Source organism: Haplochromis burtoni, unplaced genomic scaffold (assembly GCF_018398535.1).
Source record: "Haplochromis burtoni strain Fernald_Lab_line unplaced genomic scaffold, NCSU_Asbu1 Contig_68, whole genome shotgun sequence".
Lineage (NCBI taxonomy): Eukaryota > Metazoa > Chordata > Actinopteri > Cichliformes > Cichlidae > Haplochromis > Haplochromis burtoni.
Genome location: NW_024582429.1, coordinates 877,122 through 890,608, shown reverse-complemented (window position 1 = coordinate 890,608; position 13,487 = coordinate 877,122). Strand labels below are relative to the sequence as shown.

The following is a 13,487-nucleotide window of genomic DNA, read 5'->3' as shown; positions in this document are numbered from 1 at the left end:
CAGCAATCACTCCCTCTACCGATGATCTATAATCTGCGAGTGTGCGTCGATATAATCGATTAATCGAGGATCCAGGGCGAGAATCTGACGCTTATATTGTGGGAGTTTGAAGGATTTAGCTCGGCACGGTCTGCGAGCGGTATCAGCGCAAAGCCACCATGCGCCGTTTCTCTTCCTCCTCCACTACAGAATCCACGCCTGGTTTTGCGCAACGCTTCCTTTGCAGCATCTTGTTACTTTGTAATATGAGGTTAGATATATTTTTAAGTGATTATAGTTACGCTCTGTAATCAGTACACACATCTGGCGGCCATCACAGACAGGCAGACCTCATTTTGGTTTGCTGGAGCTTTGTAGCCCCGCGCTGTAACGGTCTGCAGGTGAATGACCCCTCCATCTGCATGCCACTTGTTTGTAAACAGTGGCTGGCACAGGCGCGCACGAGACTAGTCAATGTCTCTGTCAGACATCTGATCAGGTGCGAAGTGATAATTAGGTGTTAACAGCCTGTGGGTGCATCCACGAGGTAAAGCCAAGGTTAGTTAACATATCAATGGTTTGAATACACAGTTGGTCAGAGTGTTGGGAAAGTTTAACAAAAGGAAAATGCTGGAATCTGCAGCAGTTTAAGCAAACAGATGATCGAGAATGAAGGAGAAAAAGCTTGGAAATCCACGTTTATGCAGTAATAAAGATTCAGTTTTATTTTGTGGACTTGATAATATAGCCTTTAGTCCCGGATGGCATATCACAGAACATCAGGAGGCTAAAGTAAACTTTGGGTCGTTCACTTTGGGGGTTGCTTGAGACAAAATTACAGCTGTTGTACTTGTGTGGTGCTGTACGCTTGGGTCCACCCTTCGTTTTCCCAATGCTTTGTCTATTTTTTTAAAAATTGAAATATAGCACCAAATGCCAACATCAGTTGCATCAATTATGTTTTTTTCCCCTTTGTTGTTGTTGTTTATTTTGCAATGTAATCTGTACTTGTACGTTAAAACCTTCTATGTTCTTGCTCTTCTTTCGGCTGTGTTCTTTAGGGGTTCTCACAGCAGATCATCTGCCTCCATCTCACCCTATTCACACCATCCTCCTCTGTCACATCAGCCCTCTCCTTCACTCCACGAATCTCCTCTGTGATCTTTTCCTCTTGCCTGGATGCTCATCATAATTTCTCCCTTTATGAGGTTTGATAGATTTGTTATATATCAATGAAAAAAAAAAACGAAAGCAACACTGAAACCAGTATGAATCGCAGCACTAAAGTTGCAGCCACCAATGCTACGTAAAATAAGCCCTGCACCGGCCCCCAGACAATTACAACCTGACCCGCTGTCTTTCAGAAAGAAAATTGTAGAAGAAAATCAGTAGCAGCATTATGTTAAACAGTCTCAAAGCAGTCTGTGACTGCAGTGAGTCAGAACTGCTTTTTAACTCAATTCCAGTCAGTCAGACTCAGATCCAGCTGTCACGCCTCACTTCCAGTTTCAAAAACACCAACACAGCAACAGCAAAAGTGCTCAGCAACAGGGTTCCTCCACAAACCAGTGGGTGACATCCAAGTGGCTACATCCATCTTTCAGACTGTCAATGGGCCAAGCATGGGGACACCTGTCACACCTGTGAGTATGCAAGGGTCTGTTTAACATCATTTTCATTACTGTACTGAGTGAGAGGGCCCGTGTAGATGTTTGCATGCCTTCCTGTTTTTTGTGACTGAGTCTTTGGGTGTTTTCACACCTATAGTTTGTTTACTCTGGTCCAAATCAGTCGATGATTTCTTTTTAATTTGTAGCTTTTCCTCCTGTGGTGTGGTTTGTTTTCACACAGAGAAAAATGGAATTGAACTCCAAGTGAACCGACATGCATCACCGCAGACCACATTTGAGTATTCAGTCTGCTGATTGGCCAGATGTGTCTGGGACAGGAGTAACAAAAGTAAAAACAGGAAGAAGGTGTTGTCTTCTGGACTATTGGAGAAAACTGAGAATTTCTGTTAATTTCACAGCTAGTTGCTAGACTGTACAGATCTTTACACATCTATAGTACCTTACCGTATCCCACATTATCCCAAACTGACACATACGCACATCTGAACTCCGCAGTTGTGCAAACATCCTTACATTACGATGCACCAGCTACATGTGCCCAGATGGCTAACTTCATGAAGATTTCAAAGAAATATAAAACTTTAATTATACTCAGGTTTGGACATGGAGAGAAACTGCTAGAGACACAATGGCCAAGTAAAAACTGATGTAGTCATTGTGACTTGTAACAGATTTATGGAAAATACCATCAAGGCTTAGCTTCATCATCCACATTTGAGTTATAAAAAATAATCTTCCTTATAGTGTTTATCAAGAGCAACCTATCCATAAAGGACAGATATTTTGTATCATGCTGTAAACATATTTGTTTGTGCTGTAAAGCTGAACATTTTAATATGGAAGTCTGAGGGGTCTGACTCACTGCTATAGCAGCCTCATGTGGCCAAAAGAGGAACTGCGGTTTTTTGTTGCCGCTTGCTTAAAAGAGGTAAAAGGAGTAGAAATAAAATGAAATAATAGTAAAGATTAAGTAGACATAAAAAAGATAAAAATAAATAAATAAAAAGGACCATTTAGACCATGCAGGAACTAGACAAATGAAAGAGTAAACGGGGGTGGCTTTAATTTGGTTTTAAACACCGATACCTCTGGAAACATCTAAATGGCTCTGGTGAAATTCTAAAATGTACAGGACAGATATAAAGATATTTAAACAGGAACAGGAGGTTTGTTGAAAACATATACTTTAGAGGTTCTCACTGGTTATTTCCAACAGGTTGGAGATTGATATCCACATAAAATACTATGCTTTTGTACACTTGGAAGGGTAATGCATTTGCCTTGACTGAAAGTTACTCAGGGTCAATTCCTTCTTGTTTTTAAATGTCCAAAACAAAGAAAAGCAACCTTTTTAAATAAACCTCAAAAATAAATAAAGGCTCACCTGTTGGTTTATTCCAGTGTACACGTTATACATGCGCACCTGCCACTTTGTTAGGGCGTGGCATGGTTTATGGTGTCAGACAGACTGGTCTGAGTAGTTTAGAAACTGTTGAACATTTAATGGTTTGTGGAAATATTCAATGAGTGGCAGTTCTTTGAGAAAAATGCCTTGCTGATGCCAGATGTCTGAGGAAAATGTCTGCTTTGAGCTGATATGAAGCTCAACAGTAACTGAAATAATCACTAGTTACCACCAAAGTTTACAGAAAAGCGTACTGGAAAATGTAAATCTCAATTTCAGCTGTGAGATTTAAATAGTAAGTTCATAATTTGGCGTAAACAGCATGACAGCATGGGTCCATTCTGCCTTGTGTCATTTGTTCAGGTGGTTGTTGTTGTGATGCGTCGGGGGTATTTTCATGGTACATCTTGGGCCCCTTTACTTACTTCATAACCACGCTGATGGCTCCTTCCAGCAGGACAACACACCAGGTCACAAAGCTTAAGTCAAACTGGTTTCTTGAACATGACGATGAGTTCACTGTACTCAAATAGCCTCCATGCTCACCAGATCTCGATGAAACAGAGCGCTGTAGGGATGCGATGGAACGGGAGATTCACATCAGAGATCGCAGCTGGCAAATCTGCAGGAACAGTGTGATGGTGGTTGAATCTATGCCACGAAGAATCAAAGCAATCCAGAGAGTAAAGTAAAAATGGGGTCCAACCCAGACCTAGCAGGGTGTACGTAACAGTAAAATCAGATGTAAAATTAATTTTATAAAATGGTTTTACTGAGATAATTTTGTACAAATGCAATGACGCAAACACAAGAAATGATTTTTATTTTTATTTAACTATATATTGATTAAAGACATAATCAGCTGTAATTTTACAGTATAGTTAATGTAAATTTCCACCTTTTAAGTGTAATAACTCAAACAGTTTGATTTATAGGCTGTATTTCACCTCATAAACACAAATATTATTTCCACAGATTTAATAGAGAGAATAGTTTGGCCAGTTCACTGCACTCAACTGTAAGTAGAATCAAAATAAATACAGGGTCACTTTCTCTCCAAAAACGAGGTCATGTGGTTTCATTTCTTCTTCCTTTTCCGTTCTGCAGTAGTGTCAACAATATTCCAACCAGGGACATAAACCTTACTGACCACTGGGGGGAGACATACACCTTCCCTGGTGCTGAAACGATGACATCATGAAGCCAACAGCCATTTTAAGCTGTTAGGCTGGAGAAGTAGAAATAATAAACACATTATGATCACTTCATCGCCTGCCAAAAGAAAGATTTATCTGCCTACCGCCAACACAGACATCCATCTGCTTTTTAATAACAACATTCAAAGAGTGCAGCTTATCAAAAAAAGCTTCCTAATGGGCTGATGTTTATCTGATAATACATTAATACACAACAGAGATTTTCAGTAATTGATAGTTCTCAAACATTAGGTTACAATTCATGATTTATGGACTCAAAATGATTCATTGACGCCTAGCAGAAACCACGGCAGAAAAACGAAAGACAAATTTATTCTTCCTGATCTTTATGCTCGTCATACTTTCCGTAGTGACAGTCAGGCCAGTTTTCGCTACAATCCAGGAAGTGGCGTCCACTAATGGCTAGAAAATATTGGACAAAGCTCTTTAAAACCACAGGCGCTTCTCTGACGCGGTGTATGCTTTACCATATTGTGCTAACCACCCAGGATTGAAATTTGAGTCTCATGGCCTCATTCTACCCCCTCATAAACAGCGTGTCACATGGGAAGTGCAAGTATTGATTGTGTTACGTGTGGCTGTGATTAAGATTGCAACAACATATACCATGTAGGCAACTTTGGGATTTTAGCATAATAGAAAAGGTGGTGTCCCCGGGGGGAGAGGAGCAGCTGAGCAGGAGGGGTTTCCATCTCTTTCCAAAGAGAGAGAGACCCATTATGCCTCTTCTCCATTTCCTCTCTCAGGGGCAGAAACCAAATGGACACATTAATAACAGTTCGCATGTCTGAGGGAGCTAATGGCGCCTTGAGTGCTGATTAAGGCTGGGAAGAATTGGGTGCGGAGAAAGAGTATTCGTTTCACTCCCTTTAGTGACTGTTGCGGTGCGTAAACTGAATCCAGCATTCAGGTTGCGCATTTCTGTTTCTTTTTAAGGTAAACTACTTTAAATGAGCTGCTGGTGTGCCGCTGTTTCTGACCTCTCTACTTACATTTCTTTGTGTGAGAGCGTTTAGACTGGGTGGATCTAACTAAAAATAACCCCAACCCAAAACCCACAGTGCCAGTTTGGCCAGTTTGAGGAGCTATCACACAAAGATCACACGTCAGTCATCCCAGAGCATATTTAGTTACTAGTTTCAAAGGCTTACATGAATGTGCAAAGTCAGGTTGAAATATAAATATAAACTCACAATATATAGACAGATATAACAGTGACATAAATAAGGCACAATGCATCAACTTGGCACAAGTTTTTAAATGCATGAAAGTGCTGTCAAATATATTTCCATCAAAGTGTGGGGATCGCTGCTGTCCAGTGCGCCGGAAACTTGTTTTTAGCCTGAAGACAAATGGTGGAGTTTTCTTTCTGTCCTGGGAGTAGTCAGATGTGCTCCTGGTCTTTGCCGGATTTGGATGTAAAGCACAAAACCTCAATGAGTTCCAGAGAACCACAGAGTCAGCTCAGTTTGACCTGCTCGTGCGATCAGTTTGAAAGTGATCCGAAGCTCGCCCAGACACGACTCAGTCCAGTTTCACTCACACTGTAGTTACAGGATGTCATGTTTGGGTAAGTTGAGCTCCTCCTCAGACACAGTCAGGTCCCCCATGTACCAGAATATCCAGAAGATCAGACTCAGGAAGATCAGCAAAGGTCCAGATATCACAAAAAAGTCCCAGAAGCTCAACGGAGCGAAGATCCCGATGAAGAAGAGGATCAGGCCGACGATGTCAAAAATCAAAGCCAGCGCCAGGAATGTGCTGCTGCACTTATTTGGCTCCATAGCCGGGACGGATGAGACGGGCAGATGGACGTCGTCTGAAGGCCTGATGAGACTGAAAAGTCTGTGCTTCCTGTCTTGGGGAACATTCTTTTTTTTATCCAGCACACCTCTACATTTCTTTCATAGCAGAGCTTTGTGGGAAAACTGGTCTAAAAACCAAAACAACAGGTTTTGCTCATTAACAGATCTTTAAAACCCCACAGCACGCCTTCATTCCTCTGAAGGGCTGACTTGTTTTGCACCTTCCACGTGTCATTACTGCGACACCTCAACCCATTGTCTCAAACCAGTGTGACAGATTTATGCACATATATTTCATAATCAGCTGCCACCGAGCTTGTGTTTACACGGTGATAAGCTTGCAGTAATTATTCAGGGACCCCGGATCTTTCTGTTCAGCTAATGAAACCAAAGCGATTCGAGGCGTCGCATCTTTTATCAGATCGCTCAGAGCCTCCTCGTCGCTTCAGTCTCACTGACTAGAGATTTATCCCTGGAGATATACTCTAGTTACCTTTTGTATTTGTCTTGGGAGCAGCTCTGCAGGGTGGATACACTGCATTAAAGCATTTCCAACTATTTGATATTTCACGGTTCGTGCAGCTCGACAATAGTGACACGTATTATAAAGTGCAGCCGCAAAGAGGAAATGCACGTAATGGAAACTTCTCTGAGTACCTTGTTTGACCAGTCATGCTGCCACTATTTGTCTTTTTGTCTCCGGCTTTGACTCGCTGTCCTCTCTACTGTTAGAGGAAGTGTGCACAGCGGAGACGGATTCAGCTTTATTTACTGTAACGCCGCGGCTCTGATTAAAGCGAGCTGAGCTGTCAGTCACACTGACTCTGTTTGTCAGAAGCCATTTCAGTGCTTGATCAACTGAACCCTGCAGAGGCCGCGTTTGCATAAGGTGTGCCGTCAGTGGAACTTGAACCTCCGGATCAAACAGAGGCTGCTGCTCCCAAACATATCTATAAATATAAACGTACAATCAGAAATGTACTCTCCCAAACAAATCCATATCATATCTGCGTATGGAAAATGCTATAAAGTAAAGTTACGCCTTGTCTAGCTTTGCTTTGCCATCACCGTTCTGCTGAGTCAAACCAGTCTGACCAGTGTTTGTTTTGAACTGACAGCAAAGCAAACAGCAAACATGACCTATCTTTACTATGTCTAGTTATCAGTGGAAAAGTGGAAAAAATGAAGTAATGTAGAGCTATCAATAATCAGTCCTTTCACCTTGTAATTGTAGCTGTGGCTCAGAGGTATATCTGTGCATTCTCTGCTTATCCAGCTTATATTAAATCTACAATCAGGTACAGAAAAAATACAAATAAAAAAAAGTCTGATTTTCTTAGACTCTAAATCTGTAACAATTGTTAAAATGAATGTTAATGTTCATTTTTTTATACAAGCAAAAATAAATAAATAAACATTGAGCATCCAGAATTGTATTTCTAGCTGCAAGGCTGTCCGTCTGCTCAGGGCCCCTGATGCCCTCACTGTTTCCCCCAATTCTTTCCTTTTTATTGCACAATTTTACATATTAAATTTGCAACACAAGCTGAAAATAAGCTCTAATAGATAAAAGCCTCAACAAAATGGGAGAGAGTGGGTCACAATAGGTGATTCATAAAAAGAGTTACTGCAAACTATTAGTTGGAAGACTCTAAAGAGTCCGTGGCCAGTGAGGTTCTGGGGCCTGAAGCAGCTACAGCACAACAGGTCGTGTTTTATCTTATATAGATCCACCGTTCCTAATCATTCCTTTTAAAAGTTTTCTGGAAAGAACAAAGAAAGTTCTGCTTTAACACATTTTCAAGTTAAAGTGCCCCGCTGTGCTGCGACTGAAAAGGACTCACGATTCATTTTGAATTGATTCGCTGAGAATGCCTCGAGTGAACTCTCTTTCTTATTTCCCTGCAAATGGTGGCGAATTCTTTCCAGGAAATGTACAAAGTCATTAATATGAAATTGCAGACCAGAAAAGCAAAGTATAAGCTCAGTGAGAAAGAACAGAGTATAAAGGGCCTTGTGCCTCAGTATTTCTAACATTGTGATTTACAGCCTATTTAAACATGTTTGACAGAACAGGTCCAGACATAATGCCCATCTAGGCTTGACTGAGAAGCCTGGAAAATATAACTTGCAGTAGTATCATCCCTCTTTCTCTGCATACTGTACAGAAGGCTCCAGAAAGAGGCACAATAAAGCGGCCAGATGCGCATTTTAACATGGAGGTACTCATCATGACATCAGGTCGTGTCATTTTTGCCCATTTTGCTCTCCACGTCAGGGATGTCCGATGAGGTATCGTAGCCTTCGTTGGAGTAGGCGGTGGATCTGCCCCACGTCACCCTGCTGGCTTTGTGTGGAGAGGATCCCCCATGGCTGCTCTCCTCATCCTCCACACACTTCATGCTTTCCTCCCCTCCCTTCAGCTTCATGGTTAACCTCTCGGATAGTTTCCTGGCCAGCTGCACGATGCTGTTCCTCTTCTTACAGCCGTCATCCACCGACACCTGGACGTTGCCCACGTACCACATGAGCCAGCAGGCCAGGCTGATGAAAATGATCAGGGAGCCGGTGTAGATCAAGAAGTCGCCATAAAAGAGTCCGTTGATGCGCAAGTTGGCGAAGATCCCGATTAAAAGCAGGATCACGCCGAGCACGTCAAACACGACGGCGATGAGAAACATAAGAAAGCAGTTTCCGATGCACTTGATCGCATCCATCCTAGACAGATCACAGCCGCTTCAAGCTTGTATAACGGCAAGCTGCTTCATCCTTTATACCTGAGCCGAGGCTGCGCACCTGTGGAGAGAGACGCCCCGCCTTAAAGTAGAAATAAACAATGTGTTCACGCAGGTGCATTCAGTGTACACACAAAACAAACACACACGTATGCACACTTCCTTTTTGCTCGTTTTTCACACTGAAAAGTCAAACATCCTGAATTCTCCAGTTCACAACAACAACAGTCATTTCAGGGAACTTTTCACTGTAGGCGCGCTGTGAAATATTAGAAAGACCCCTTATGAGGAAGCGCTCAGCCAGGTGGAGCAGACATCTGCCACGTGGTGAGGGGACAGAGGAAGCAGATACAGCAGGCAGGTTTCGTTTTTGATATTTATTGATATTTAATAAAGGATTCAAAATTGTAGTTAGAGTCCAGGATCTCGCAGGCTGGTCTGGGCAATGCAAATAATGCAGGACTCACAAGACTCCTTAGCATAATATTTGGCTGTCAAATTATACAGATGTACCCATCGTGTATGTTGTGAATATCAGGAAGAAGCAGGTGTATTTATTTGTTGTGCTGATGTTGGATTAGAACTTCTTCGGGTGTTTTTTCCATTCATGGTTGTTTTGCTAACTCCCCAAACATTTTTGTTTAATTTTCAGTTAGTTTGATTTTAGAGTGCAAAAAGTTTACCACGTCCTTCTTTAATTTCCAATTTTAAAGGGATTTCAAGTTGACTTTTATTTTCCCCTCACATTGCGATAAGTGTATGTGCACATACATGTTTGATTGAATCATTTTTACTAACACTTCTAAACCTCCAAACAGGGAAAGTTAAAGTTAACTTTGAGTAATCAGAACTTGAGTAGTAGAACTTGTTGCGCCCCGCATGAACACTGACAGACGTGGTTGTAACTGAGTAACGACAGCTAAATAAATAAAAACCTGAAACCGCTTCTTCACAAAAATCAAAATGTAAACGCATCATAACTGAAATAATGATTAAAACACTGTCACCTTTGATTTTCAGCTGAACTATTACATTTGATTTGAGTCTTTGCACTTAACTTGCAGGAGTCTTCTGCATTATATTTAAATAAATAAATAAAGGATGAACAACTCCTCAACACAAAGGTCAAAAGCATTAATAATAAAATATAATCAAAAAATTTAACAAGCTTCAAAGACTAAAGTTCAAGTTATAACGGCACTAATTGAAAACACTTTGCATGTACAGTGCTTCTGACATTATGAATGCATCCTACTGGCCTGTGAATAATGATTATTTTCAGCATGAATTAATCCGTTTGTTTCTATAAAAGGGTGAAATATTCAAAAAGCAATTTTGTTGTCTAAAACCAAAAGGTTTGTATTGTTATATCCAAGGCAAATGTGAAGACCATGAACTTTGGATTAAAAAAAATTATTTTAATAATCTGTTTATTGCAAATAAAACTCTGATTACATCAGAGGATCATTTGTAAATGTCTATAAGGTTTATATGTCTATATCTCAATATAAACCTGTAGCAACACACCAATAACAACTTCACTGTTATTTTGTACATTTAGACTTGATTTATGTTGATGACTGGAGGTGCAGTAATCACTACTGCAGTAACTTCAACTTGTGTAAATCAGTATTTTAGTATTTTTTTTAGTTCAACATTTATTTTTAGATGTTATATGTTGTATATGTTCCTGGTCTTGTGTGTTACCTGGTAACCTGTATGACAAAATGTATAAATAATTGCTCAAAGATTAATTCACAAGCAGACTGACACATGAAAACACTGGCTCAATAATTACAGATATTGCATTGTTTCAGATTCAACACATAGAGTACAAGTATCGGTATTGAAATAGAAATAATCCTGATTAAATAAAGCAAAGATTGCAAACTTAAATGTCTCTGCTAATTAAATATTCAGAGTTTCTCTAACATTTTCATCTTCTGATTATTTGACATCTGCTGTGGTCGTTATATTAAATAAAAATATTTAAGCTGAGCAGGCATTCGAATTTAATGTAATGATACATATAAATTAAATACTTTAATTCTGAACAAATTTGAGTGAGTTACCAGATATTTGCACACGTGTCTCTATCTAATATTTCCTCTTCCATTACCTCTGGCTTTGCTCTCGTTAGAAACCTGCCTCATGGCTGCAAAACACTTTATTGTGTTCGCTCAGCTTGTGTCTGACTCTCTGTGGTGAACAATGCTGCGCTGGAAGGGTTCACACAGGTCTTTGGAGCTTTTTCCTCTGAAGCTGCCTGCCGTCATCACAAATGAGAGCTCAGTCAGTGAACCAACACAGTAAACCAAACAAAGGAGTTAAAGAGGCTAAAATGCTTCTGGGAGCCGAGGGGAACCGTGGAGTTTGGTGATAATCGTTGTTCATTCATTACAAAGAGTGATTCCTTTCTGTAGCAGTCATACGATTCTTTGCAAATATACAAATATTGATTATCGTTACTTTAAATATGATCTGCACTGCTAGCCCAAAGAGTGCATTTTCAGTGGATAGAAGGAATTAATATTTAATGCACATTACAGTGGAATCTGGCTGTGAAGGGGTTACTTTAAATTGGCTGCTACCTAATATTGAAATCTTATGTAAATGTGCTTTCAGGTCACACCAGTCAAATCGTCACTCTTTACATAATTCAAGGATGAATACATTTAGATTCAAAGCATCCTTCCTTGTAGTTCTTTCAACAAACACTCACAGCCACACACAGCTGGACACAGTAAAACACAAAGTGACAATAAGAAGATGTCGTGACTTCGACTGACACGGTCAGTCTTTGCATAATTTTTATTTTATTCTTTGCAAATATTCATAAGGACACTTTACTGCCTTGTATCTTCTTGCTAAATTGTTTGTGCAGGTGTAAATAATTGCATTTTCTGCAGCGCATTCCTGTCCATGCGCTCTCATCCTATTTTCAACAGCCGCTGTTATTAATGAAATTACATCATGCACACTAGAAACTTCGATAGTGTCGTCAATCCAGAGAGATAAACATAATTGTTGTCAAACAGTCTTCTATTAATCATTTTCCACAGAGCTGAAAATATTAGCCTCAGTTCAGAGTGCTCTCCACGTTTCTCCTGAAATTACATCCAAACATAGTTGTGCTGAAAAACATCACAGCCCTCACAGGTTAAACACCGGAGGCCTGTAATAACTCAGGGGCTTCTTCATTTTCGACCGCTTCCTGTTCTCTTTGGTAATAGGAATCAGGACCACGCCCACCACAAAAACCATCAATCCAATGGACAGCAGGGCTGGTCCCAGGATGTTGGTGACTTTCCGGCAGTGGCCAGCGAAGTAAAGGCCGCTGATGATGATGCCACATGCCAGGAAGCTGCCCCCGGTAGACATGAGGTGGATGGGGAACCAAAAGACTTCAGACTTCTTGGGGGAATTCTCCGTAGTCCAAACTGACTCGGTGCGGGACAGGCTGAACACGGTGCTCTCCGTGCGGCTCGGGGGTGTGAGCTGGTCCCTGGACTGGGACAGCGTGCACTCCCCCAGGGGGATGTTCTCTGGGCTCCCTGGCATGACTTCCTGGCTGACTGTATGGAAGCAATGTGGAATAAAAATCAATCTGGAAGGGAGGATGTGTCTTTTTCCTATACACGAACGTTACTAAGGATATTGTAGAACATTTACTGCAATAAGCAAAACACTCTGTGTGTCACAACAAATCCAGAAAAGTACAATGAGGAAGTTTATGCTGCAATCAGAAATTCTAAAGAAAATACAAACAGCTTCTTTGCCCACTGGAAACGAGTCCACACCCAGGAAAGGAGCAAACAAGTCAACAAACACCTACCTTCGAATTCTGGATCAAGTCTCTTAGTCTGTATTTTTGAAGAACTGACAATAAGTTACAGTGAAAAATCACAAATCCTGAAGGAGAAGCCGACAAAATCTCTGCCCACCGTCTGACCAGAGAACCCAGTAAAATACAGCCATACAGATTTAGCAAACATCTACCCACCCTCCTACATTATCTCCACCTACTCAAGAGAACCCTGTGACCACCATCCCCTTACCATCTTCTACCATCGCAGGCGGTCTGTCCTGATATTACATGCAGGGCGAGGTGCTTGGCTTTCTTTCCCCAGAGGATATCCATAGACTCCCCCCAAACCACTCAGACTCACGGCTCCATTGGGCTCTAAAACGATTTCACAAAAACTTCAATAAACAGCTCCAGTACAGCCTTTTTTTTTTTGTTTTTTCAGAAAAAAAAGCCTCAAATTTTCCAGGACAGGACAATGAGAGGAAAATATCTGCCTTACTAGCCTGAACTCTTTCCATACAAAGAAGAGTAGGGGCAGGAAATGGCTCTCTGTTATAGGCAGATTGATGCAGCAAGCTTTCCAATACTGACGGTTATGTTGGTACAGTATTGATCTCTAAGTACCCTGGAGCAATTATCTGCAAGTTGTTCACTGGTCATGAGATCTGTGTAGTAAAATTAACCCTGTGAAAGTAAAGGAAATCGTTTAGAAATTTGGTCAAATTTGGGATTTTCCTTTGTCGTCTTCTTATTGAGCTTCTGAGATTTCGCACCTCGGGTGTGTAGGGGACCACAGCGTCAGAGGGGTGTCGCTGCAATCTGATGCTGCTGCTTCCATTAAACTGGCCTGATATTACATTTGTGTCTGCTTCGCTTCGTGCGCTCTTTTGGAAAGACAAGTGCCACT

The 13,487-nt window shown here is 41.0% G+C and overlaps 1 protein-coding gene across 1 annotated transcript; it reads right to left on the bottom strand.

Moving 5' to 3' along the window:
* Positions 1-10,712: 10,712 nt before the first annotated feature.
* Positions 10,713-13,109, bottom strand: LOC102312500 (phosphoinositide-interacting protein). Its single transcript, XM_005924172.3, has 2 exons — positions 12,608-13,109; positions 10,713-12,347 (listed from the first exon to the last, which is right to left on the bottom strand). Exon 2 carries the CDS (start codon positions 12,331-12,333, stop codon positions 11,926-11,928), a length of 408 nt encoding a protein of 135 aa, XP_005924234.1. The 5' UTR covers positions 12,334-12,347; positions 12,608-13,109; the 3' UTR covers positions 10,713-11,925.
* Positions 13,110-13,487: the final 378 nt, after the last annotated feature.